The following is a 27,997-nucleotide window of genomic DNA, read 5'->3' as shown; positions in this document are numbered from 1 at the left end:
ACGGCCTGGGCGCAGGCGCAGTACCGATTGCTCGGCGGCGAGCGGCACGCGCGCAACCCGGGGATGCTGGAGCGGGTGCGATGGCTCCCGCCATGCAGTCGGCCGAGTTCCAGTTCGCCCAGCGGCTGGCCTCCAGCGAGAAGGGAGTCCGCGACCGCGCCGTGAGGAAGCTGCGACAGTATCTCAGCGCGAGAACGCAGAGCGACACAGGTGTGGGCCCAGGTCCGCGCCACGGCGCGCGGCGAGGGTCGCGCAGGTGGGCACGGGTGGCGGCGGCTGCTACGGGCTGTGCGGCGGAGCTGGAGATCCAATCTCAGCACTGGCCCAGCTTGCCGAGGCGCATTTGTGTTTCTGGATTTCTTCCTTGCATAGTGCCTGCAGGCGGTGGGGTGCGGAAAAGAGTTGAGGGTATTCGTGCCCCGGAGGAACTCCGGCAGTGTGGTTTCAGGACTCGTGGCAATGCAATGTGGCATGCGGGAATGCGGGGATGTATACCAATAGTGGAGAAGAGTGCAGGAGAAAGTCCCTATAAAGGGAGCCTCCTGTGTTCTGTGAGATTTTGACAGGAGGAAGCCAGCCAGGCAGACGAAGTAAAAAACTAAGTATGCCCCGGGGCAGAGAAATTAGTAAATTGGCGCGCAGGGCGTGTTCAGGTGAAGTTGAGCCTGGGAGCAGTGTGGCGAGCCCACTGGCGTTTTCGTTTGGATTTTAACTGCCGTTGAATGCATTGCAAGATTTTATTTAAGCGATCCAGAATAGATTCTCTCTTGGGTGAGCACTTAAGGTCTGGACTGCAGAGTGCTGTGGAGATTTCAGGTTGCAGCCAGTTGCTTAAAGTTTGAGTTACGTGATGTTAAAATTGAAATCTGGAAGCTATTGCCCAGCGGTTCGAGTCCCAGCACCCACATGGCAGCTCAGAACCATTTCCTGGAAAGGAGTGACCCCTTCTGACCTCTGCCGACACCAGGCGTGCACGTGGTGCGCAGACATACAGGCAAAACATTCATACACCGAAAATAATTTGTTTTTTTGTTTTTGAGACAGGGTTTCTCTGTGTAGCCCTAACTGTCTTGGCCTCGAACTCAGAGATGCGCCTGCCTCTGCCTCTGCCTCCTGAGTGCTAGGATTAAAGGCGTGCACCACCACACCCGGCCAGAAAATAAATCTTTTAAAAGATATTTTTTTGATTGAAACCAGCCGCCATGTGATAGCTCACACCATTAATTCCAGCACTTGGAAGGGTGAGGGCAGCCAAGGCCATAGAACAAGCAAGAACTTGTCGCCAAAAAAGGAGGAGAGAGACTTTTTGAGAAGTCTGATAGAGGAATAAAATCTAAATTTATTGTGGGGTTTTGTTGTTGTTGTTGTTTTTGTTTTTATGTTGTGTGAACTTGTGAGCACTCGTGTGGAAGTTAAGTTTCGAAAGTTGTCTTTTCCACCGTGGAATCCTGAGGTCAGACACAGGGAGCCTCTCTTACCAAATGCTACTTACTACCCACTGAGCGGTCTTGGCAGCTGCACTTCCTCCCCACCCCCACCCCCATAACATTTCTGTTAAGGATTGCCCCAGGAATTCGGCGTGCCCTCATGTTTTCAAGTTTCCTGTGTACATGTATGTACTGGTAGTCCCTAACCCTAACTTGTTGGCCCAGGTGGACCTTTGCTACATAGACACACCCCTCAGATTAGTGCTGCTAACCTGGTGCTCTGCCTGGCTGTGCTGTGAGTGCCTCAATATCAAAACTGGGGGCCACTCCGGCTCCCCAAAACACACATATTGTCTCTCTGTCTTGCCTTCTTGATAGCCTGAATTACCGTTGTCTTAACCAGAAGTTCCTTTATATTACCTAGATTTCTGCCCGTCTATTCCCTAGCTAATCTCCTTAACTACATTGTGCCTTCTGGTTGGTTGGTTGGTTTTGTTTTGTTTTGTTTTGTTTTTTGTTTTTCTGGCTTTGTTTTGGGGGAGGGGTGTTTTGTTTTGTTTTTTCCAAGACAAGATTTTTCTGTGTAGTCCTGGCTGTCCTGGAACTCACTCTGTAGACCAGGCTGGCCTCAGACTCAGAGGCTCTGCCTCCCAAGTGCTAGGATTAAAGGCATTCGACCCTCAGCTTGTTTCGAAACCAGGTGTCTCTGAGTCACAGCCCTGGCTGTCCTGGAGACCAAACTGACCTCAAACTCGCAGAGAGTCACCTGCCTCTCTCCTGAGTGCTGGGATTAAAGGCATTCGTTGTCAAGCTGGGCTTCCATGTGTCTTTAATCTGCCATCCACAAACCAGCCCAGGTCATTTTCCTAAAGCAAATCTCATCTTAGGAAGGTCACAGTCTGTCAGTCATGGTGCCCTCGCCTGCTCTTCTAAGTCAGTAGCCCTTAAGCCCCTTGAAGGCTGAGCGCGCCAAGCATAGTTTCTCACCTCCCTGCCTTTGCCTTCCTGCTGTTCTGCAAAGAGTTCTACCCTTCTCCTTTAGCAGTATCGCTTCTGAGGGAAATCTTCCTTTAGTATCTCCCCCGCCTCATTGTTACCCCCAGAGTTTAAAATAAGTTTTCCTTTTGTAGTACTTAGATACATTGGGGGGGGGCTGTTTATTTGTTTTGAGACAGGATTTCCCAGAGCCAAGACTGGTCTCTGCTAGCTATGTACAGATACATAACTTTGTTTCTGGCTTCAATGGCTTGTATCCTTTTCCCCTAAGCACTGTAAGCTTCCATTTGTTTTCTTAGCCATAGCTAAAAGCATAGAGCCTTATCAGGGCCCTCTGGAGGCCAAAGCTCCTTAGACCCCTTTAGAGAACAGCCTAGGATTTGGAACACCAAGATGTCATAAGAGCCCGAAGCCATTGGCGCAGGCCAGTAGCCCAGGATCCTTCCTGGTTTAGCGCCATCCCACCAGGCCTGCTGATCTTGTTCCCCCTTCATCATCATGGCCAGTTTGTGGAATGTGGTGCGCCTTCAAAAATACTACATAACTGTAGAGGGCTTGGCAGGTTAGAGCGTCTGTTTGTTGTTGTTGTTTGAGACAGGGTTTCTCTGTGTAGCTTTGGCTGTCCTGGACTCACTTTGTAGACCAGGCTGGCCTTGAACTTACAGAGATCCACCTGCTTCTGCCTCCCGAGTGCTGGGATTACAGGCATGTGTGCCACCAAGAGCATCTGTTCTTGTGGAGAACCGAAGTTCTGGTCCCAGCACCTACACGGTGGCTCATGCTCATCTATAACTCCAGTTCCAGGGCACCTGACAACCTCTTCTAACCTCTGTAGTCATGGCAGACACACACGGTAAAATATACATATGCATAAAATAAACTGCAGGGACTAGGACAGTGGCTCCATCAGTAAGTTCAGGTGCTCAGCCTCCATCTATAGGCCAAGTGCAATCCTGGTGTAGCCTTGATGGCTAGACAGTCTAGGCAACATGATGTGTTTAAGGTTCAGTGAGATGACCTGTCTCAGAATATTAGCTGGAGAGCTAGTGAGGAAAATACCTGACATTGACGATGAAGATGATGATGATGTATACAGTGCTCTGCCTGCGTATACACCTGCGGGCCGGAAGAGTGCATTAGATCACATTATAGATGGTTGTGAGCCACTTTGTGGTTGCTGGGAATTGAACCTCTGGAAGTGCACTGTCTGCTCTTGACCTGGGTTCAATTCTCAGCACTCACAGGGGATCTGAAACCCTTACACAGACATTCATGCAGGCAAAAAAGAAAACATTCAATGGTAATAATCATGGGATAAGAAAATGCAAGTGCCTGGCATTACTGTACCCGATCATAATAAAAGCACAAGTCGCCTTACATTTGCTGCTCGTTGACAAGCTCAGTTTGTTTTTGCGCCCTTGCCTCTTGTTGGGAGATCTGACATTTTAGTCTTTCTGAAACACATAGCTGTCTGTGAGCAGCATAAATAGATAGCTTTGTGGTCTTTACTGTCACGAAACAGTCACTGTGTGTTTAGTTCATAGTGGCTCGTGAGTCCTGGTGTGGTCACTTCTAAGTGCAGCAAACGTCTATGAAGCACCATGTCCTACTGTGTGAACTGTTCTTGGCACAGGCTGTACAGCAGTGAACCAAGTGGGCAGTCCCTGCCTGTGTTAGTAGTTCTCAGCCTTAAACATTTAACAAAGCTATGGCGCATCTTAAAACCAACCCGGGGGCAGTTGTGGTTATTAGTGTCAGTAGTGTGCGAGTGGAGCACACACGATGTGAGAGACGGATGCGCCACAGCGCATGCTTGGGGGTCAGACAACAGCTTTGTAGAGCCAGTTCCCTCCTTTCACTTTGACATAGGCTCAAAAGCTGGACCTCTGGCCACCAGGTTCGTGTGGCCAGCACCTCTAACCAACCGAGCCCTTCCCCAGCCCGCTTCTTCTTTAATATCCTATAAAATGACTCTGGTTAGTGGTGACTGCATCACTGTAGGTGTTGTGGAAGCAAGTACCTTTCCTACTGACGGGGTTAGGGTTCTCCACCAGACAGGAAAGCGGGAGGTGTGCATGATTTGACTGTGGGGTGTGTGGAATATGACACTGTCCCCATTCAGAATGGCTCCCGTGTTTTATTCCAGGGAGACAGTGGCTGTTGGACGTTCTCATTTCAAAACTCAGTGGCATTTCCTGTGTCTTCACCTCTTATATCTGTGTCATTGTTTTTAAAATAGCTAAATCTAAACTATTGTCAGAAACCAATTTATATAAAGGCTTAAAATCTGTCTCCAGCAAAGCCTGGTGGGATTCACTGGACAGCCAGGCTGGCTTGCTCGATGAGTTAGTTCTCCAGGCCCGTAAGAGAAACTACAACAACAAGATGGATGGACACACACACACATGAAGTACCCAATATCCAAGCGTTGTTCTTCTGGCCTCCATGCATATGTGTGTGTGTACACACACACACACACCGCAAGGAACTGGGATAAATGAGTGGGGCCGGGTTAAGAACGAAATGAACCACAGTGATATTAACCTTGGGAGAGCACTCAGCCCTGACAGTGCTCCCGTGTGCTCTTGCTTTGATGCTAACCCTAAGCCACACATAGACTGCGGGAACTGAGCCCTCGCCAACAGTGTGCCTCCACCAGGCTGTGTTACCCTTCTTCAGTACAACCTAGATAGCGTGTGCTGTCCCTGAGCTCCTGTTTCTGCCTGCTGCCCCAGGCCTGCGGTCAGTCTGTTGACGTCACTGTTTCACTGTGGAAGCCTGGGGTAGCTTTGCCTGTGATAGCTGTGAGCTGTCCAGAGATGCTGGGTGCACTGAATTGTCACTAACCATTGGCTCGTCATATTGGTACCCTTAGAAGAGCCATCTGGAGGTCTGTGGACACAGTTTAACATGGAGCACTCAGTGTATGTAAGACCTTGACTCCAGTCTCCAACAGGAAGTAGTGTGTACATGTGAAAGGTGCAGGTTATGGTAACACATCCCACACACGTACCCGTGCTGTTCTGAGGTACATGTAATGGTTATGCATGTAGAGACAATCTTCACGGGTACATATCAGGCGGGTCCCAGTGTCCTTCTGGGAAGAAGCCGGTGAATCAGACAGACATTGACCACTGACCACAACTTTTGAGATTTTGTAAATTTTTTGCAAAATGCATTTTCATTGCACATTTGGCCCGAGGTGGGATTGAGATTTCACTACACACGCAGAAGGTAAGTTAAGACTGGTCAGCCAGACCCTACCCAGCATCTGTGCCACACATCTTAAGGGCAGAGAGAGGTCCCTGTGTGTCAAACAGCCAGTGACACCAGAGCCCCAGTTTCTCTGAAGGAGCTATGCTCCACTGAGTGCTCCCCAATCTTTCACTGTCCCCTGTGTAGGCAGGAAAGGCTTGTATGCCAAGCCTAGCCAAGACAGACATCCCAAGGGCGCGGGCACAGGAACTGTGTGTGTGGAGGATGATTGCCCTGTCTCTGACTTGGCCGCTGGCACTCCTCTTCACGCCTCACCCACTGCCTCCCTCCCTCCACAGCCCTGCTAGCCCTGAAATCCAATAGTTACCCTGTAGTGACGAACAGTGCAGCTGGCAGACAAGACCTGGAGTGCCCAGCCCTGGCCTCACGTGGAACCAAAACCATAACCCTCTGCTGTGGCTCCTTGATGGCCACAGCTTCCCACTCGCTTTTTGGGGAGTTCTTCAGGTGTCAAATCAAAGCGCTAAGCTTGTGGAGGAATTTCAGCTCCCTCTCTCCCCTCTACCCGCCTCCCCCTTCCCTCCCCCTCCCCCTCTCTTATTGAGGGACATTTCAGATATTTGAAAGTGTCCTCTTCTTGCTGTGTGGGGTTCCCAGCACTTGAGCGGCTTGTCTGCTGTTCCCCTTCCCTATGTGACCTGAGGCCTCTCACTGCACTTCCATTCACCTCACAGCATGTAGTCCCCAAAGGTAGGGACTCCTCTGACAACACACCATCCTACAGCATAAAGAAGGTCTCAGCCATGCCCAGTGATATGTACCTGTCATCATAAGACAAAGCAAGACTCTCAGCAAAAAATAACACAAATAAAAAGATCTTGGTGTCATGAAATTATTCAATATGCTAGATTTTTCTCATCGTCTTTTTAAAAAATGATTTATTTATTATGTATACAGTGTTCTGCCTTCACACACACCTGCAGGCCAGAAGAGGGAATCAGATCACAATATAGCTGGTTGTGAGCCACCATGTAGTTGCTTGGAATTGAACTCAGGACCTCTGGTGGAGCAGTCAGTGCCCTTAACCTTTGAGCCATCTCTCCAGCCTTTCTCATCACCTTTTGTGTTTTTATATCAATCCAAACAAGGCTCCTCTGGCTAGTATATCTGTGGACTTAATTTCCAGGGACCTCTTTAGCTTTTTCTTTTTTTGCCTGTGCTGCTTATTTGTTACAGAATGTGGGTCATTTATCTTGTAAAATGTCATGCCTTAGTCTCATTTAATATGTATGCCTGTAAGCAAGTACTCGGGGGTACAAGTCAGATTTTATAAGATTACTTAGACTGTCTGTTCTTGGTTTTCCTGTGGTAAGCCCCAGCTGATGGTTTGATGTGGTCTAAAGTAATTTCTGCAGTCACCAATCTTTACTCGGATCCACCAGTCTCCGTGTGCCATCTCGGAGCATGATCAAATACAGGAGCAGGTTACCATAAGAAAAGTTGTAGCTGCAGTTGGACAGGTGCTAGGGGATGTGTGCTGTATTACATCATCAGTGAGGCCAGCTGGCACATTGCCTCTGTGGAGTCTGTTACCCTGGTGTTTGGGATTTGTGCATTGTTGGAGACAGTCTTGCTCTGCATCTGTACTGCTATCAAAGGCATGTGCTACTGCACATGCTGTCGTTGTATCTTTGTTTTAAGTAAAAAACTATCACAAAATTAATCCCAGCACTCGGGAGGCAGAGGCAGGTGGATTGATTGCTGTGAGTTCCAGGACAGCCAATGCTACATACACAAAAAAACCCTTTCTCGAAAAACCAAACCTATCACCAAAGAGTCAAATGCAGCATTATAAAGGCATTGAAAGAAGAAGACCTTTTTGGGGGGAAAAAAACAAAAAACCTTATTGGGGGGAGTGCCGGGGGTGTGCATGAAAAGTCATAGGACGATGTTAGGTGGCCTTTATGATCTCTCTCTCCCCCTTTCCCCCTCCCTATTCCCTTAAGAAAAGGTCTCTCACCAAACCTAAAGCTTAATGTTTCTGCTAGGCTGGGTTGACTGAGCTTCTGTATGGAGCTGAAGATTCAGGCAGGTCTCACGTTTGCATAACAGGTGGGCTCGCCTTACTGTGCCATCTCCCCAGCCTAGAGTCAGGTCTTCAGTCACCTGGAAATCAGTCATAAAATAAAATTAGCTCGCCAGCCAGTGGTGACACACGCCTTTAAACCCAGCACTTGGGAGGCAGAGGCAGGTGGATCTCACTGAGTTTGAGACCAGCCTGGTCTACAGAGTGAGGTCCAGGACAGCCAGAGCTGTTATATATAGAGAGAAACCCTGTCTCGAAAAACGAAAAAAAAAATAATAATAATAAATAAATAAATAAGATAAAATTAGCTCACTTAGTACACTAAAGAAGCATTAGTCCATCACAGGGGCTCTCTGTCATTTTAAAGATGTCTTTTAGAGCTAATGGTACACTGGTTTCAAATAAACACTTGAGTTGTGTAAGGCGAGACACAGAGGCAGGAGGATCACCAGTGTCAAGGCCCTGACTTAAACTAAGCAAACAAACCAGCAAAAGAGGAAAAACTTGTTTTTATCCATCTAGTTTGTCCTAGTGTGCTAAAAAGACGTCCTACTTGTACACATAGCTAGAGACTGTGTGTGGCACATCAGAGCCTAGAGTGATACCCTTGTCCCCAGCCTCGTCACTCACTCCTGTCTTTGCTTCCTGACACCAGGAGCTGCCGGCCAGCCTTGAGCCTGGCAGCTCAGCAGCAAGTGGCTGGACAGACTGATGACCCCTCCAGGGCATGCCACATAAGCGAGGCCGCCTTAGGAACTGCCCAGGAAATGGTGCCTGGCACAGTCAGACGACGGGACACAGCTGAATGTTGCCGGCAGCCCATACCCTTCAGTGGGACCGTCCTTCAGCTGGCCTAGTCTTCTGTCTTTGGGAGTGGATCAGGAGTGGTTCTGCTGTTTGCTAGGAGCACTTAGTGGATCTTTTATAGGATTTGTAGTTTTCCTTCATTGAGATCAGTGGAACTTCTCTTCTCCTGTTGGCTCAAGGGCTGAGTTCAAGGCCTTGTATGTACGTCACGCTTGCCGATAAGGACATGCCCCCCATTGCCACCCTCGCTTGGCTGATAACAAACAGCACGTGTGGTACCTCGGGCTTACTTGGAACATTAGCCATTAGCAAAATAAGGTGTACTTCAGGTTTACAGAAAGGTGTGCGGAGGAAGAGAATGTATGTAGCAGTTTTGTCACTTGTATCGCAACTGTAAACAATACAGAAAGAATATGGACTCTAAGGAGGTTGTGCTGTTTTCTCCTGCAGGAAGTTTCAGTCAGGAAGAACTCCTAAAAATATGGAAAGGACTCTTCTACTGCATGTGGGTGCAGGACGAGCCCCTTCTGCAGGTAAGGCGGCCCCCTCGTCATGTTCCTGGACCTTTGCCATGATGGATAAGAGACTTGATTGTTTATGCTCTGCCACTCTGCTGCCACCCGCAATCAGATGGAAGTAAATGCTTCAGATACCCATTGTCTCAGCTCTGGTCCCCTCAGGAAGGGGCAGCAGGCACTTAGGCTGTGCACGCAGACATCCCAGACACACTAAGTCTTAGAGTCCCTATTCTCTTGCCATTTTGTAGCCTCCATGGTAGATTTTAGATGACATTTTTAATGGTTCTGTTTTGTTTTCTGTTGTTTATAATGCATGGTGTGAAGCCCAGCAGGGGCCTAGTGAAGGTCCCACAGGGCCTGGTGCTCAGGCAAGACAGTCAGTCACCTGCTGAGTTTCAGTTCCCACACAGAGCATGCAGCCCGGCCCTATGGCTAACGTGCCACGGGGCTGCACTGGTGACCAGAACGCACAGGCGAGCTTTTTATCCCTGCCCGCTGAGCCTGCCCCCAGTACCACCATAGACCAGTTTTGTTCTGTCTGAAACTAGGCCCACCTCAGTAGCGGGGAGTGCGGGTCAGCACACAGCCACCGAGCAGATCCTCCGCCAGCACTGTCTTGTATGTGCAGCCTTGCTGCTTTTCTCAGGACATGTAGTGGCTCTGCCTCCGTTCACTGTGTTGATTCTGCTGAACATATTTTGAGTGGGATAGCGGAGCAAAATATTGTGACATTGTATTCAGAAGTAGCAAGGAGCAGCTTTAGTGGAGGAAGAGAACCAGCTAAAGGAACATCGCCTTCAAGTCTTGGAGCTCATTCAAGACGAATAAGGAACTCTGGGCTAGGAGAAGTGAGCAGCGCCAGTGAGGGCTCCCGCCTTCAGGGAGCTGGGAAACAGAAGCCTTCTTCTAGGCCCGACCACTTAGTTCTGGTGATGGAGGCTGCTGTGGCTCCACAGGCTTGGTCCTGGGAGGGGAATTTTGCCCAAAGCACAAGCTAGAGGACGCTGTTGGCGTTCCAGCCTTTCTCCGGCCAGATCCAGCAGAAGACTGGAGTGAAGGCCCAGCAAGGTGACACTGTGCCTTCTGCCTTTGCAGCATTCGGTATTCATAATAGATTCAGGTTAGTCTGTATGTCAAAGCCAGGGTGGAGTATAGTACCTCACGCCTTTAATCCCAGGACTTGGGAGGCAGGGGCAGGTAGATCTGAATTCAAGGCCAGCCTGGTCTACAGAGCGAGTTCCAGGACCACAGAGGCTGTGTAGAGAAATCCTGTCTCCAAAAAAGACCAGGAATTGGGTGTAAGATTATTTTCCTGGAGTCATTCAACCTCTCAACGGAGACACTTTCCTGAACACATAGTTTTAGCATTTTCCCAGAAACACATCAATCATCTTAGCTCAGTATCTCATTGAGGTTCACAGTAGATAAAGGCCAGGGTGTCAGCCACAGAGGGAGGAGGCCACATCCCGCAGCGCTGCGCCCAGCGTGGGCACTACTAACCGCTCTTTCTCCCCGACCCACCTCTGCAGGAGGAGCTCGCAGACATTATCTCCCAGCTCATCCATGTTGTGAACAGCTCAGAGGCTCGTAAGTTCTGCCTTCTTCCTGCCTCTCAGACTTCCTGCTCAGTGGGTTTGAGAGCTTGCCTGGGGAACCTAGGCAGTGCTTTCCTGGGTAATAGTGAGAAGAGAGCTCCCTGCTAGGACTTTGTGGGTGTCAGGGCCTGTTCTTGCTGTAAACACTCAGCTGCTAACTGAGCAGGGATCTTTGGCATCTCGGAGAGTGATCAGCTCTCCTCCACAGTCTCCAGATTCAGGCTGCGGTGCATATGCCAGTGTGTACAGTAACCCAACAGGCACCCTGGCCAAGAGCAGAGCCACCGCGGCAATAAGTCACTGTAATGGTGTAAGGTGACCCTTCTCTACCTCAAAGAAAAGGTGAGGATTTCTGAAGTTGGAGAGCAGTTACTTTTGTTTGGCATTCTCTGAATTCCAGCTGGCTTATAACACAGAAAATCCTACGTTGGTTGTATAGTAAGGGTCTGCATTTGTTAGGGAATTGTGTTGGGCGTGGCCGTACATGCCTGTAATCCCCACAGGCTGAAGGCTGAAAGCAGGAGCGTGGGGTTCCAGGCCAGCTTGGGCGCTAGCAAGCCCTACATCGAAGGGAGTGGGAGTGCTCGGGAAAAATCAGTAGATAAGGAAAGGTTTCCAATTTTAAAGATTCTGTGGCTTAAATAATGTATGCTGTGAATCAGCCAGACAGCGCATCAGGAAAACCTGCATTTGTACATGAATTGTCAGGGTGCTCTTAGGGATCTCTAGAGTGGGTGGTAGAAGGGAGCTCTAATAGAGAGGTGGGCTTGAGGAGACAAAGAACAGTGCTTTGGGGAGCAATCTGACTGACAGATGCCGATAGCATCTTGTTATGATGTCTCTAGATAGCCATAAAGGAAGTCGCTGAACATAACCAGTTATTGGCCAAACTGTACCTTTCTGAGCATTCTTGGGACAGACATGTAAAGAGAACTAGCTGGGGTCTCTGTCGCTTCCTTCTTGTGTGAGCTCCTGTGGCAGCTGCGCACTGAGAGCCTCTTGTCCCTGCAGAACACCTCTTCATTCAGACCTTCTGGCAGACCATGAATCGAGAGTGGCAAGGCATCGACAAGCTGCGGCTGGACAAGTTCTACATGGTAAGGGGGTGCCTCCCCCACAGCCACGAAGGATAGACTCAGAATGTTCTGCCCAAAGACCAGCAGAGAGCTGGGCTGCAGCTCAGTGGCAGTGCAGTTGCCTGCCCCTCCCCCCACCCCCTTCCTCTTTTGAAGCTGAGTTGGAGTTTGATAGTGAGGGTTGGTTGGTTACTTGGTTTTGGTTTTTCAGGATAGGGTTTCTCTGTGTAGCCCTGGCTAATCTGAACTCACTCCGCCTGCCTCTGCCTCCCGAGTGCTGGGATTAAAGGCGTGCGCCACCATTGCCTGGCTTGCTAAGAGGTTTTATGGGTTGTAAGCACTAGAGTTTTAAGAGAAAGAAAGGCTGTTGGGAAGAAAGTAAGTAGCACCCAGGAACATGGGCATGAGGGTCTCAGACAGGAGCTGCCTGGCCTGACCTTTTTAAGACCTAGCTTCCATCCAGGCAGAGAACAATGGAAAGCCAGGTGTGCTGTGACAGAGTGCAGTGGTCACAGGAGTCTGTGCTGAAGGGGCCTCTGTCCCTGTTTGAGTGGTCGGGATGGGTCTGGGGAGCATTGGCATGTCTTGTTTTCTGGAGGTTGTGTGGCAGAGTCTGCTGTGCAGGCTGGTATCTGGCTTGGGTACAGGCCTGTACCACTGTCTGGCTCAGTGCTGTTGATCCAGAATTTGCTTTTTTCTTCTTTCTTTCTTTCTTTCTTTTTTTTTTTTAACTTTTATTTTAATAATATGTCAACCATTAGCTGATCCGCCTGGTCCTGAGGCAGTCCTTTGAAGTTCTCAAGCGGAGTGCCTGGGAAGAAAGGTGGGTAAACTCTTTACATTAATGTGTAACATTAAAAGCTTGTCACAGTTGCTCATGGCTCAGTAGAAGAGCGCTTGCCTAAGGGGTATGAGACCCTGGCTGTGATCTTCCATGCCCCCCTATACCTGAAAACCACTATAGAAGAGTAGAGTACTCTTAAGAGTTCAGGTAATCAAAACCGTGACGTGGCTGGCCTATGCCTACCACTACGTAGTGCTGGGAGAAGCAGAGTAGATCCTGGCCCAAGGGAGTTGAAATCCAGTCAAGGGCCTAAAACAGTCCCTGGAGGAGCCTGATCAAAGTAACTTGGTTTCCTCTTGGTCCTCATATTGACTGTTGTGAGTATGAGCAGTGAACTGTTTCTGTCCACTTACAAGCGAGCACATACCACGTGTGTCTTTCTGAGTCTCGGTCACCTCATTCAGGATGATGTTTTTCTAGTTCCATCCCTTTGCCTGCACATTTCATGATCTCCTTGGTTTGTTTTCTGCTGTTCCTTAGCCAAATCAAACTTTTTCTGGACATCCTGATGAAAGAGATCCTGAGTCCCGAGAGTCGCTCTCCTGAAGGTGTGCGATCCCACCTGATCGGTGTTTATTTGGATGAGCTTTCCACTGTGGGAGGGAGCGAGGTGAGAAGCAGCATTGCCTGACGGGGCCGCTGTGCTGGGGGGTAGGGCAGGGTTCACTATGGGCACAGTCAGAAATAGCAGCCTCTCTGCACCTTCTCCCCAAGTGAGGCCCCGTGTTCAGGCATGAGATACGCGTCTGCCATCTCAACACTGAAGCAGGCCAGGTCCAGGGAAGCCTGTGCTGCACAGCAAGACCCTACAGAAAGAGCTGAAAACAATTTGCAGAATCCTGTAGGAAAAGAAACAGGTTATAGTGAGTATTCCCAAAGCTGTGTGGGAAAAGCAGTAGACAGCGCAACCCTGTGCTGATTATACCCAGTACACTAAAAGCTGGAAAGAAAAGGTATACTTTTTCATACAGATGATTTTCTCAGTTTGGGAATATAAGCAATTTTTACTATTCTGTTTGGCATTCTGTACTGAATGTTTTATAAATATATTAAGTAAAAGTAATTATAGATTGTTTTTCTTTTTACTTTTTTGAGACAGGGGTTTTCTGTATCCTGGACTCACTTGTAGACCAGGCTGGCCTCGAACTCAGAGATCCACCTGCCTCTTATAAATGATATATTTTTAAGAAAGGGGCAGTACATGTACGCATATACTGAATCAGTAAATGAGATTTAAAAATAAAGAATGCCTTTGTCTCATGCTCTGAGATGGCATCCACATAGAGCTCACATTTTCTTTGTGATCTGGAGCTAGCCAGGGCCTTCTGCTGGGCAGGTGCCACCCCCAGCTATCTCAGGAGGCAGGAGCGCTGCAGCTTAGCCCTGACCAGTTGGTGGTTCTTTAGGTCACTGCCCTCAGACACCCAGAAGACCAGTGCAAGGCCAGCTCAGACTGCTGGGAAGGTCCTGCAATATGTCTGGGATTGCCAACGACAGGCATGGCTGCAGCTGATGTAACCTATGAGACGGGCAGGTGCTCCCTCTTCTAGAACATGTCAAAAGAGAGAACCAGCTGTCTCCCTCATTTCCCCTCTATTTTATGTCTAAATTACAGCTTTCAGCAGACCAGAACCTCAAGTTGATTGATCCATTCTGCAGAATTGCTGCCAAGACCAAGGAGTAAGTGGCTCGCATGTTCTCACTGCTTTCGTTGGTGCTTCAGGGTGGGCTCCGTTGTGCAGCACAATGCCAGGCAACTATCTAGAGCAAGGAACGCCCATTCCAAATTCCCCTCACAGGCCTGAGGCCAGGCCAGCCCGGGCTACACAAGATCCTGCTCAGAAGGAAGCAAGTTCTGTTGGCCGCTCCAGGACACTCTCCCACACCAATTCCCTGCCTTCTGTCTGTCCTGTGGCACGTGGTGCTTCCTTGAATCTTCTTCAGTGGACCTGCTGCAGGAGTGTCTTTGAGCCTTGACTGACCATTTGGTGGGCACACCAGGCCACAGGCAGGCACAGGCGCGCGCACACACACACACACACACACACACACACACTCTCACACACACACACACACACTCACACACACACACACACACACACACACACACACACACACACACTCACACACTCACGAGCTGTCCTCAGCTACGCTCGTTTCTGCACAGGCTCCAGACTGAGTGTTTTAATCCCGTTCTCTCCACTGTGCTTCTGCCCTCAGCCACACACTGGTACAGACTGTAGCTAGGGGTGTTTTTGAAGTCATTGTAGATCAGTCTGCTTTTGTACCTGAAGAGACTGTGGAAGACCAGAAAACCAAAGTGGGTGACAATGGCCTCCCTGGAGAAGAGATCCCCGTAAACAAGACGGCCTGTAGGAAAGTCAGTGGGAAGAAGGCCGGTGAGAGCCTTTCCTTTTATGCTCTGTTCTTTCTGGGGGGTTGGTTGACTGGCTAGATATCGCTTGTTTGGAGGGGGGTGGGGAGAGAGAGGTGCATACGCACACCTTAGAGGCCAGTTGTGAACACCGGGAGTTTCATCCTTGGGTTTCATCCACCTCTTATTTTGAGATGGGTTTCCTCATTGGCCTGGAAGATGCCTAATTGGGCTGGGCTGGCTGGCCGCTGAGTCCTAGGGGCCCATCTGTTTGTGCCTTTCCTGTGCTTAGCCCCATACTGCCATGCCCAGCAGTTTTACATGGACTCCTAGGGTTAAACTGAAGCCCTTGAACTTGAGTGGCATAAACTTGCCTGGCTAAGCACTTCGTTGGCATCTCACTGAATATAGCCCCCCACCACCACCACCACATGAAGCAGGGTACGTAAGAGATGTACGGCCAGAGGCCCTGGGGAGAACCCCAACACCAGGTTGATTCTGTCCCTCCTAGGAGCTTACCTTTGTTGTGAGGTGTTTGGCCCGTGCCTGTGAGAACTGCCCTCTAGTCAGGACCACACACTGTGTCTGTGGCTCCCCTCTGGCATACAGCTTCCATTCAGGATGTAGTTGGTTTGTGGGGGTTAGGGTTGTTCAGTATGGAGTTGGTACTGGGGATAAGACCTAGAGCCTCACATACAAAATAAAAGACGGGCATTCTTAAGACACTAATTCCATGTGTCTCCCCCAGCAGCAGTTGCTGGTGCACTGTTTTTAATGTTTTGCCTGGTAATGGGGCTTGAACCCAGAGCCTGGAGGGACCGGGCCATATCTATTCACGGATGTCAAGACTTGTCTCTTTGTCTTTGTGTGTGTTTTGGCAGCACTGGGTGAATGCCTCAGAGATGGAGTCGTTGGCAACAGAGGAAGAGACAGCTGTGCAGCCTTGAAGGATTCGGGGTCACCTCTCCAGGTGGGGGCGGCTTTTGCTTTTTATAGAATGTGGGTTGGCCGGGGGTGGCTTGGCTAGAGAATTAGGGTCAGAGCTCATTAAGCCACAGGGCCTGAAATGTAAAGTCTTTATAATCCCTCCTGTAGTTAACGCCTTAGAATGAGCTTGTGGGGACAAATTTAAAAGTGAGATTTTAGGCTGACATGACGCTGCATACATGCAGTCTCAGGATATAGGAGAGTCTCGAGTTCAAGACCAGCCTGAGCTGCCTAGTAATCTCCTGGTTCAAAAAAAGAAAAAGAAGCCAAGCGTGGTGGCACACACCTTTCATCCCAGCACTCAGGAGGCAGAGGTAGGCAGCCTGGACTACATAGAGAGATCCTGTCTCAAAAATAATGAAAGATACCGTGAGGTGGGATTTTGAAAGACACCAACTCTCATTTTCTAATCACTGCTGTCTGTTTCCTCCGTGCAGCATTAGCAGCCCTCGTACTTCTCTCCGGGAAGGGGGTTCTGGTTTTGAAGCAGAATCTTGCTATATAGTCCAGACTGGATTGGGACTCAGCGACCCTTCTGCCCCCCACGTGCTGGGAATACACTTGAGCACCACATGCCAGGCTTCCAGTTTGGGATTTTGCTTGATTGGTTGCTTGGTTATAGGGTATTTCTACTGTGTAGCTCTGGCTGGCCTTGAACTCAAAGAGATCTGCCTGCCTCTGCCTCCCTAGTACAGAGATTAAAGGCGTTGACCAAAACACATACACCACATTACACACCACACACCACACAGTGTACTTTGAAAAAGTAAGACTATTATAGCTTCTAAAATTGAGAACCCAGGACAAACGTAAAAAAAAAAGCTCATTGGGCCAATTTTGCTCCATGTTTGAGAGCACAGATAGGAGAGGCCTATTCCCTAAAACACATAGGCGGTGATTGTTTCGCCACCACTCACGTTTCCTGTCTCTTCATGGTAGTTTGACTATAAGGCTGTTGCTGATCGACTCCTGGAAATCGCCAACTCGAAGAGCACGCCTCCCTTCAACCGGAAGCGACTCTGCAGACTGATCAGAAAGTAAGTAGCAAGTGAGAGCCTGTGGCCACACCAGCACTCCCACGTGCTTAAGCGTAACTGTGTGTGAGTGTGTACGCACACACGCATGTATATGGATGCCTCAGGCAGCCAGAAGAAAGTGGTCCCATAGAACTGGGGTTACAGGCAGTTGTGAGGCGCCCAGTGGTGATCAGGCGCCTACTCAGTCCTCTGGAACCTTTGAGCCATCTTTCCAGCCGCTCACCTCCTTTGTCTTCTTTATCCTTGTATTCATAGCGACAGTGCAAACATGTGAGCTGAAGTCAGGAGGGGAGGCAGCCTTGCTTACCCCGCAGAGCTATAGGGCAGTGGTGCCACTGTGCTCCTCTCAGGTCACCTGCTGACATGCCATGGGAGGGAGGGAGAGGTTCAGCTAGTCACCTTCACCCTCACCTTCCAGCAGGGTTGTGCCCAAAGGGCCAGGCAGTCCAGGAGTCAGCATCAGTGTCATTCAGACCACAGTGACATGAGTGGTTGGCCAGAAAGCCCGCTGATGCATTCTGACTGACTGGTCACACCCTTTGTTTAGGTTAGCAGGTACTGCTCTGAGCTCTACCTTTTATATTACGGATCCTATAGAAGGGAGCTAGGGACATGGCCCAGTGAGTAAAGCCCTTGCCACGGATTAAGGAGACATGAGGGCTTGGAGTTTGGGTCCTCGTACCCGTGGAAGTGCCCAGCAGCCGTGGAGGCTCATATCTAACCCCAGCACTCAAAAAGTTCAGACAACTCACTTGCTTGGGAGGCAGAGATGCGACTCCCAAGTAAGCTCTGCATTCAAGTGAGAGCCCCTGCGTATGACCTCTACATGCATATGTCTCCACATGCAAGCATGCACACACACCAAAAAGCGGCATTTTAAGAAAGGAGACTCTCAAAGATGACATCCATAAGCCCTCATGTTTTGGTTTGGTTTGATTTGGTTTTTCGAGACAGGGTCTCTCTGTGTTAGCCTGGGCTGCCCTGGACTCACTTTGTAGACCAGGCTGGCCTCAAACTCACAGCGATCCACCCGCCTCTGCCTCCCGAGTGCTGGGATTAAAGGCGTGCACCACCACGCCTGGCCTTAAGTCCTCATGTTTTATAGCAGGGTCTCTAAAGGTCTCCAGTGGATGCTGGGCTGCCTCCCCAGCCCCACGCACATCCATCCTATTCTCAGCTTTGATTATTTGGTCTGATGCACAGAGAACCCTACTTGGCCTAGCTCCCTGGACATAGCAGTGGGTTGAGCTATCTCCTTCAGAAACAAGTGAGAAAAAGAATGGGTTTCTTATAGCCGGGCGTGGTGGTGCACACCTTTAATCCCAGCACTCGGGAGGCAGAGGCAGGCAGATCTCTGTGAGTTTGAGGCCAGCCTAGTCTACAAAGTGAGTCAGGGATAGCCAAGGCTACACAGAGAGACCCTGTCTCGGAAAAAAAAAAAAGAATGTGTTTCTTGCTATTTTGTGTGCCGAGAGGTTCTGTAGCCACTGTGCCCATACAGTGCTGGTAGAATTCAGGTGCCTTCATCCTAGGTTTCTGCCTCCCCAATTCATCACACCCTTGGGGAGCTGCTCCCCCTTCCCGTGGACAAGAGGGGGAGGAAGGGCGCATACATCCCTGCTGTGTGCTCAGAACCAGCCTTGAACTCTGAGCTTCCATGCGTTCTTTTCTTTTTTAGGTTCCAGGACCTCTCTGAAGGTAAGAAGAGGTGGGCTGTGAGTCAGCATGTTCTCACCCCGTCCACACCCACCCAGGGCATGCAGCCGGAGCCTGAGACGTGGCATTGCAGGCCTTCTCTGGAAAGTAGCTTATGGGGTGGCCGTCCTCACCTAAGCTGGCGTATCTAAGCGAATACCCTCGAAAATGCCACAGGTGCAAGACCCTTTGTGCCTTCTTTTCATCCATCTGGTGCCTCCTGGGGATAATGTGGTATTTGTTTACATTTTTATTGGTGCTTTCTACACCAATAAGGCAGGAGAAGTGGTTCAGTGGTCAAGAGCACTACTTGCTCTTCTAGAAGACCCAGGTTCAATTCCAGAACCACACAGTAGCTCACACCCACCTTTAACTCCAGATCTAAGAGATCCAATCAGTGCCCTCTTCTGGCGTCTGAACACCAGGCATACACATGATATACAAACATACATGCAGGCAAAACACTCCTACGGGTTTTTTTAAAAACCAGACTAGGAAGATTACAATCCTTTTGTCAAGAAGAAAATCCTGGTTTCTCAAAACCTTTAATTTTCTTTTAGAACACTTGTCCCCAGTGTAAGGTGCTGTTAGCTTGGTTAAACCTGAGCAGATCATGGGCTGGAAAGATGGCTCAGAGGCTCTTCCAAAGGTCCTGAGTTCACTTCCCAGCAACCACATGATGGCTTATAACCATCTATAACAAGATCTGGTGCCCTCTTCTGGTATGCAGGTACACATGAGGGCAGATACTGTACAAATAATGAATAAATAAATCTTTAAAAACAAAACCTGAGCAGGCCAGTGAACCAGCTGCCCTGTTCCTTGTGCGTTGGGTGGGCTCACAGAGCCAGAGCAAATGTAATGCTAACTAGCCTGAGATGCCTGCCAGTCATTGTCCAGTGTGTGTTCTGGCCAGGAGCCTCTGAGTTAGTTAGGACAAGCAGCTGGATATACAGGTGGATGGAGCAGAAGTCAGACTTGGGAGTCTTAGCTGGGTGGCTTAAAGGGGCCCAGGGCCTGAACTGCTGCAACAGTACAGAAAGGCCTGGAGGCTGACCAGTGTCCCCTTGACACCTACAGTCAATAGTGCTCCACTCGGTTTTGCTGAAGACACTCCTACTGATGAGAATGGTCAAGCCCTCAGTCAGAAAAGGCATAAGAAGAAAAGAAAGAAGCTTTTAGAGAGATCCGCCTTGGAAGGGGAGAAAGGTAAGCTGCAAAGCCTCCGGTCTCAGGGCTGAAGAAGGCTCACTTCAAACTCTGCCCTTGAGGTCTGGGAAATTGTGAGCTAGTGTTCTCATGAGTCATTAGCATAGCAAAAAATTTTGAGTTTGTGTTTGGGAATTTGGTGAGCTTGGGAGAGGAGGAGGTTTGTTCTTTGAAATAGGGCCCTCTTATGTAGCGCAGGTTTGCCTCTCAAACTCACAATCCCCTGCCTCTGCCTCCAGGGTGCTGGGGTGCTATGCAGGTAGTGCCAGGCCCACAGGTTTTTTTAGCTTCTGTTATTTTCTGTGCAGCCACTGTTGTCACCGCACGTGTGCAGAGGCATCTGCTATTGGACGGCAGCTTTAGGTAGCATGGGAAAGACTAGAGTTCCAAACGCTACCCTTTGATGCAGCTTTTGGTTTTGGTTTCGTGGGTAGTTACATTTCTCTGTGTGTGTGTGTGTGTGTGTGTGTGTGTCTGTCTGTCTGTCTGTCTGTCTGTCTGTCTGCCTGCCTGCCTGTCTGCCTGTGGATTCTGACTTTAAATTTGTTAGAAACCTGGGCTAGCAAGGTGGCTGAGGAGGTGAAGGCACTCACCGCCAACGCCAGGCTCAGTCCCCAGGACCACACGGCTACACACGTTGTCCTCTCACCTCCACGTGTACAAAGTAAAACAAACGCTAGTTTCTAGTCTGTATATTTATTTATTTATTTATTTATTTATTTAGTAATTAGGGCCTGGGGAGATAGCTCAGTGATTAAAGAACACTGCCTACTCTGACAGAGAACAGGTTCAATTCCCAGCACCCACATGTCAGCTTAGAACTGCCAGCAACTCCAGTTTCAGGGGGTTCAACACTTTCCGGCCCCTACAAGCAGTACGCATACATGTATACATGAAACAATATAAAAATACTTTTTAGGCCGGGCGTGGTGGTACATGCCTTTAATCCCAGCACTTGGGAGGCAGAGGCAGGTGGATCACTGAGTTCGAGGCCAGCCTGGTCCACAAAGCTAGCCCAGGACAGCCAAGGCTACAAAGAATGGAAAAAAAGAAAATAAAAAAAAAATCTCATCATACACCTATTTTTACTGAGATATACTTGAGGAAGATTTCGAGTCACAGGAGAAGGGAAGTGGGACCAGCTAACCTAACTAGCCACAGTCGGGCCCTTTCTTAGCACGTGACCAGCCTTAGGTACTGTCCCCAGCACCACAAGAAAGTAGTCCTAGCTGCACACATATAATCAGAGCACTCAGGAACCTAAGGACGCTTGCACATGTGAGGCTAGCTGGGGCTACTGTGACCACACACCTGACTAGAAGTAACTTAATTGAAGAAAAGCTTGTTTGGGCCATGGGTTAGGGTGCAGTGGGTCATGGTGGGGAAGGCATAGCTGCTGGAGCATAAAGCAGCTTACGTCTGGCCAAGCCAGGAAAGAGCAGGGTCAGGCCTATAAACCTCAAGGGCAGCCAGGCGTGGTGGCGCACACCTTTAATCCCAGCACTCGGGAGGCAGAGGCAGGCGGATCGATGTGAGTTCGAGGCCAGCCTGGTCTACAAAGTGAGTCCAGGACAGCCAAGGCTACACAAAGAGACCCTGTCTCGAAAAAACCAAAAAAATAAAAAATAAATTTAAACAAAAAAAACCCTCAAGGGCTTGCTCCAGCCTTCCCAGAGGTTCTGCAACCTCCCCAAATAGGGGTCAAGTGTTTAAATACATGTGCCTGATGTGTGTGAGCCAATGCACACAGGTCCACCAGCACTAAGGCCAGGAGTCAGCATCAGGCATCTTCCTCCATTGTGACAGAACCGCTCACTCTGCAGAGTGGCTAGGGTGGCAGGCCATTGAGCTTCGGGGGTCCACCAGTTTTACCCTGTGCTTACACACACACCCCATTCCCAACACTGGGTTACAGTCACATTTCTCCACACTTTGCTGCTGCGCTTCCCCCCAACCCCCTACCAATACGGGGTTTCTCTATGTAGCCTTGGTTAGTGTAGACTCATTTTGTAGACTAGACTGGCCTCAAACTCACATCAATCTGCCTGCCTCTGCTTCCTGAGTGCTGGGACTATAGGTGTGCACCACCACGCCCAGCCAGACTTAGCTTCCTAAGTGGGTACTGCAGATTCAAAGTCAAGTCCTCATACCTTGACCGCAAGCACCTTACCTGCTAAGCCATCTACCTAGTCACACCTCTGGCGTATTTTAATTCCAGACCTTAACAGCTGTGTGGTGAGACCCTGTCTCTAAAGGCGTATGCTGCCCACTTGTATTTCCGTCACTCATGAGAGGTAGGCAGGAGGATCAGGAGTCCTGCCGCAGCCTTGGCTACACAGCAAATTTGAGGCCAGTCTGACCTTCCTGAGACCATATCTCAAAAAAACAAACAGGACCCAGGCTGCCAGCCATCCCGAGAGTCCTCAACAGGGCCAGCCCGCCGCTCATTGGTCTGCATTTCTGTAGGTAACACAGTCTCTCCTGCTGGTGAAGAGGTCAGTGGAGGCCATGTTCACAAGAGGAAAAGGAAAAAGAAGAAGAGGAGCCACTTCCAGTCTGAGGCTCAGGACCTGGATGCTGTGGCCATGCCCCCAGCACAGAGTGCTGGCAGTGAGCCTGGTGCTGCCCAGAGGCAGGCCCTACCGGCCTGTGTGACTGTGCCTGCAGCAGAGGCTGGATCTAGCATCAGAGAGAACAACCCCGAGCCAACACCCATTGCACCCGTGCACAGTAAAAGGAAACGGCCAAGAAAGAAGAGCCTGAGGGCCCACAGAGAGATCTGGAGATCCACCACTTTACCTCAGGAGGACACATCAGAGAATGGCCCTGTCATTGGGCATCCTCAGAGCTCTGCTGCTTGCATTTCCTCCTCAGGAGGTGTCCAGGCCCAGAAGAGGAAACGGAAGCTCGGAGCTCTCCCTATTAGCAGTGTTGGCCTGACCGTGCAGAAGGCAGGTACCCCAGCAAACCTAGTAGAGGGGAAAGATGACCAGACCACCCTGCCCCGGTGCAAGAGGTCACAAAAGAAGAGACCGTCCAGCAGCCTTGACCTCTGTGATCTGTCCAGTCAAAAAACAGGAATCTTTAAAAAGAGGAAAAAGGTGAAGAAGATGTCAAATTTGGTAGAGCACAACGGAGTGTTGGAGTCCAGCGCCGGGCAGATCCAAGCTCTGGTAAGGTGGGAAGTGCCCTGAGTTTGTGTGCTAGGCTTGAGTGGGTGTGCTCAGAGGGTTCGGCTGCCTGCTAGGGGTGAGGCATAGGGACAGCTACACTTCAGCGAAGCCACAGTCAAAATACACCTATTCATAACACTACTCACCAAAAAACCAATGGCAGCTTCCTGTCTCCGTGGCCAAGTGCAGGTGCTCCATCCAACACTATCACTCCCCACCCATCGGGTCAGAAAGGGTTAAACATGAAGCTAAGAAACTGTCAGAGCCCCCACCGTTCATCCAGGCCAGGCCCTGCCCTGCCGCAAAGAGGAAGCCCTGAGCTCTTACACTTGCAGGTTAATGAAAGGCTATTCTTCCTCTATGGACTTTCAGAGCTATGAATAAGGAACCAAGCTCTTGCCTTGTGCCATGTCTAGGAAACATACTGCCTCTGTGCCCAGCATACACGTGTGGCAAGCACCACACCCCACGCACGCTGCTGTGGCCCACCAAGCCACCAAGATAGTGACTCCCTGGGACCTCTTTACTTCATAGCCTGATTCTCATGGCCTTGGCAGCAGTCTTGGAGTTGGGGGGATTGTTAGCTAGTTGGGGGTCTAGGGAAGTTGCTGCTGTCTGCTCTCGGCCTTGGTTTGCTTTGGGGATTGTGCTGCAGCAAGAGAGGCACCAGGCTCCGGCCAAGCAGCCCATGTGGTGCTTCCACTCTCAGCCTCCCAGATGTACAGACCCCGGAGGGCCTTCAAGGAAGAATCATTCAGACTGTAGGACTTGTGTTAGAGCATAAAGTTACCAAAAAAAAAAAATGGGCTTTACTGCTGAGAAGACATTGTGATCCCTGCTGGCATGGTACCGAGAGTGAAGTGAGAAGTGAAGGCTGTGCTCTCCTGGGCAGGAGGCTTCCTAGCACAGCTAGCACCAGAAACAGTGGGCTGTGGGCTAAGGGGCTCGGGTCGGTCAGCCTCCAGCACTTCTTCCCTGTGGGTGTGAGCCTGGCAAGGTGCCTGAGATATCCGTCCCCCTTTCTCACAGCAAAGCAACAGGACTCTGAAGAAGCCGCTGAAGACGGAGGGCGACTTCGTGAAGTTCGACACCCGCTTCATACCAAAGCCGCTCTTCTTCAGGAAAGCAAAGGGCAGCTCTGTCACCCGTCCCCAAGGCCCTGCTGTCCAGGTGAGGCCTCCGCAGGGACACGCAGACAGTGTGCTGAGCTCAGGGCTGTCAAATTTGGGGATTTTGATCTGTGATGGGGTCCCAGCAGTAGAGCATTTGCTCAGCAATGGATTAAGGCCTTGGGTGCTATCTCTAGCAAAGATTTTACATTCATGTCCACTGCCCACTGAAATAGACCGCATTTTAAGCCTGAGCTAATCAGTTGTGCATGAGCTACAAGTTGCAGCTTAGAAATCCTGGGCCTGCTGGATGGCTTGGCTAGGAAGTACTTGCCGCCCAGGTCTGACAATTTGTGTTTAATCCCCAGAACCCAAAGTAGAAGGAGAGAAGCGACTTCAAAAGTTGCTCTCTGGCCAGGCATGGTAGGTAGCACATGCCTTTAATCCCAGCATTTGGGAGGCAGATGCAGGCCATCTCTGAGTTCGAGGCCAGCCTAGTCTACAAAGTCCAGGCAGCCAGGACTAAAAGAGAAACCCTATCTTGAAAAAAACAAAAAAAGTTGTCCTCTGATGGACACTCACTCATGCACCTGTCACGTGCACACTACACTGACCATACACATGAATAGTAATAACTTCTTTAAGATTGTGAGAAAAAATGAATGTGGGATTCCAAACATTCTTACCCTTCTTTGCTGTTTTTCACTGGGAATGTAGTGTCCAGCTTGGGAGATCTGTGCACATGTAAAAGTAGTCTTAAAGGTCAAGGGCAGAGCTGAGGTCTGGGAGTGGAGGCCTTTTAGGCTGCAGCATGCCGCCCCGTTAGCCTTTGTGTGTGTGCAGGTCAGGAAACACCACAAGGGCCCTCCCTGGGTAAGTTCTTCATAAAAGTTCCCAGGAAAGGAGGCTGAGCACCTGTGTTACCATGGTTACTCCTTTGCTCTACAGCTGAATAAAACACCCTCCAGTTCCAAGAAAGTCACCTTTGGATTGAACAGAAACATGACTGCAGGTGAGTGGTGGCTTCTGGGAACCTTCCTTGGGACCAGCCAGCTGGAGCTGGCTCAGGGCTCTTTGGCAGCCAGGGGTCCTCTTCTCCTGTCTGTTCCCATGTCAGTAGTCAGGCAGGCAGTGTCAGTGGCTCTTTCCTCAGATAGGTGTTGGGGGTGGGGTGGGGTTTGGGGTTATTTGGGTTTGGATTTTGAGACCATCTCCAACTGGCCTAGAATTCACAAAGACCCACCAGCTCTGCCTCCCTCCCTCCCCAGCGCAGAGGTTAAAGGCACACATCACCACACCTGCTATTTATGTACACAGTGAATGAACAGCCACAGCTTCGTTTATACGAGTGAGCATGCGCAGGTTTGGAGAGTGAGCACAGGGTGCAGGAGAAGCAAGGAGTACACACCTCAAGCTAAAACAGCCTCACCTCTAGAGCTGAAAGTGAAGGCAGGTCCCTGTCACTGCCGCCCACACACACAGGACCCGCCCAGCTCGCTGTATCGTGGTGTCTTGTGTGTTTCTGGGGCCTGGAAATGTGTGTCATGAACCCTGCATACCTGGAAGGAACAAACATGGCACCCGACTAACATCCTTTCCTTTCCTCTGGGACAGAATTTAAGAAGACAGACAAGAGTATCCTAGTCAGCCCCACAGGCCTCTCCAGAGTGGCCTTTAACCCTGAGCAGAGGCCACTCCACGGAGTGCTGAAGACCCCCACCAGCTCCCCGGCCAGCACTCCTCTGTCAGCCATGAAGCTACCAGCCTCCATCCCAAAGAGAAGGCCGAGAGCTGCAGACTTCTTCTAAGAGCCAGAGACGCTTTTTAAAGACTGCTTTTATACTGGATGTTCTATAAATTATAACTTTTAATGGACTTCTTAATTACTTTACAAATCCACATGAATGGGGCAAATATTCTGAACCCGAGCTGCTGCCCCCGTGCCTCCTACGGGGGCTGCAGACCATGGTTTTGTCCAGAAGGACCAAGTGCTGTTGGTGTGTGGAGCCCCTCCCAGGTGCCCATGGCTGCACCTGCCACCGTCCGCTGCCTTTCTGGGTATTTGTAACCTCAGTCTGCCTCCTTGTGAAAGCATGTCAGCTTTCAGCCTCCTTCTGTGGGCATTCGTTCGGCTGTTTCTCCTAGTGATGACTGTTGAAACGGAATGAGCAATAGTGTCGCTTTTCTACGTGTGACCAGCAGGGGGGTGAACAGGTATCGGGGTGGGGAAAAGCCATTCGTCCAGGAGGCTTTTTCTCCTCTGCCCAGCCTGTTCCTGTCCCTGACTTCCTACCTCTATAGCAAACCCAAAGTGTCTTTTCAGGAGGGCCAGTGCCCCCCAGGCTGCTGCCTGCATTAGCACATTGTTTTTCAGGCCTGGGCCACTGTTCGTGTGCTCAGTGAGCGAGCCCCTGCAACTGCTTCCCCCCTCCCCCACTCCCACCCCCGAAGTTTGCACCAGCATTATCTGGACCCCAGGCTCTTGCTAGAATGGGAAATTGGCCACCCTGGAGTGCCAACTGTATAAGCCTAGGGGCTTAGACAGCTCTTCCAGCGTGACTTAGAACAAAGCTGACTTCCACTGAAATGAATCTGACATTTTTTGTTTTAGAGCAAAGCCTGCTTGACAGTAGAAAGGATTGAACACCACAGGTTTTGCAGTGAGGAGCTGCAGGCTTGACGTGGCAGAGCCAAGTCCCTGGCTCTGAGCACTCAAAGCACCGTCAGTTTACCTACTGCACTGAGGGTACTCCCGGGGACCTCCCACTCTGCGTACCCTGCTGAGGGAGCCCGTTTTCACACTGCTGCTCCCCAGTAGAGGACTGCAGCTCACTGCCCCTGGGACTGCAGAGTCGTGTGTCTCCCCCGAGCTTCACACAGTCAAGGGGTCCGCTTCCGACTGACTCCTGAGTGACAGTCCCGTTAGCGAAGCGGTAACTTTGTCCCTTGCCTGCTCAGTGATGAAGTATATCATTAGGGCCATGAGAATGGAGATATTATGCTGTTATCATAATAGGTCATGTGCAGTGTAACTTGTGGTTGCATGGGTACAGTCACATTCAAGACTAAAACCTGTGTAGAAAAGGTTAGGGTCAAGGTCAGTGCTGTTAGCTTTTCACTTAAGTTCATCGTGTCCAACAGTGCTCTGTTTTAAAGAGAGGTTATACAGCCAAGTGGTGTAGAGCAGGGTACCAGGCAGCGGTGGCAGAAACTTCCTCACATCATTTTCATGCTAGCCACCCATCCTCAGGGACCAGCAAGTGTCCTGGAAGCACATCTGCCGAAACTGCTCCCAGGGCGGAGGGCAACCTCTGCTGTGTGCACAGGAAAGACACTGCCACAGGAAGGAATGCATTTATAATGCCTTCTTTGTCCTTGATACTATTTTCTCAAGTAAAATTGCTGGTAGATTTGGAAGTCCAGAGAAGCAAATCATAATGCTAACAACCTGACTAGTGTTTGGGAAAGTGATTGTCTCCATCATTAATAGTGTGGATGTGGTCAGTTTTGCACAACTTGGTTTCAAACTGACTTTCTTTTCCTTCCCCGCCCCTTTTGTTTAAATAAGGTCATATTTTGTATCCTGTACTGGCCCCACTCAGGTGGTTAGCCTGCCTCAGCCTCCCTAGAGCTGGGATACAGTCACCTTTCTCTCTGAACTGAAGCACAAGAAGAGGCATGGGGCATCCGGAAGCGGTCGCCTCCTGGAGAAGCAGTCTGTATCTTCTCTGGACCACAAGACTGCCCATGGCGCTGTTGGTTTACGATCAGACTGTAGTGGTGTCTCCAGGGCTTGTCGGTACAAATCAAAGCCAAGACAAATTAAAAGAAGTATGTTTTTATCCTCA

General features: G+C 50.0%; 1 protein-coding gene across 3 annotated transcripts; it reads left to right on the top strand.

Annotated features, from left to right (window-relative positions):
* RRP1B (ribosomal RNA processing 1B) lies at window positions 1–27,997 on the top strand. 3 transcript variants are annotated; one of them, XM_084752464.1, is made up of 16 exons: window positions 1–210; window positions 8,983–9,065; window positions 10,580–10,637; window positions 11,657–11,742; window positions 12,483–12,544; window positions 13,046–13,175; window positions 14,181–14,245; window positions 14,786–14,964; window positions 15,821–15,909; window positions 16,866–16,963; window positions 18,642–18,661; window positions 19,739–19,867; window positions 22,334–23,040; window positions 24,070–24,210; window positions 25,098–25,161; window positions 25,764–27,997. In XM_084752464.1, exons 1-16 carry the CDS (start codon window positions 81–83, stop codon window positions 25,955–25,957), a joined length of 2,235 nt encoding a protein of 744 aa, XP_084608590.1. In that variant the 5' UTR covers window positions 1–80; the 3' UTR covers window positions 25,958–27,997. The 3 variants fall into 3 exon arrangements, with proteins under 3 accessions (XP_084608590.1, XP_084608591.1, XP_084608592.1); XM_084752466.1 differs by having other exon boundaries at window positions 146–256; XM_084752465.1 differs by lacking the exon at window positions 18,642–18,661 and having other exon boundaries at window positions 19,719–19,867.

The sequence above is a fragment of the Acomys minous genome (assembly GCF_964271855.1).
Source record: "Acomys minous genome assembly, chromosome: 13".
Lineage (NCBI taxonomy): Eukaryota > Metazoa > Chordata > Mammalia > Rodentia > Muridae > Acomys > Acomys minous.
This window is presented reverse-complemented; position numbering and strand designations above follow the sequence as displayed.

What these genes read in the sequence shown, in the direction of transcription:
- RRP1B (XM_084752465.1), top strand. Translation starts at nt 81, where the DNA reads ATGGCTCCCGCCATGCAGTCGGCCGAGTTCCAGTTCGCCCAGCGGCTG. An exon ending in ATTGCTGCCAAGACCAAGGA is followed by an intron (nt 14,246 to 14,785) that starts GTAAGTGGCTCG and finishes TTCTGCCCTCAG; the next exon opens with CCACACACTGGTACAGACTG. An exon ending in CGCCTTGGAAGGGGAGAAAG is followed by an intron (nt 19,868 to 22,333) that starts GTAAGCTGCAAA and finishes GCATTTCTGTAG; the next exon opens with GTAACACAGTCTCTCCTGCT.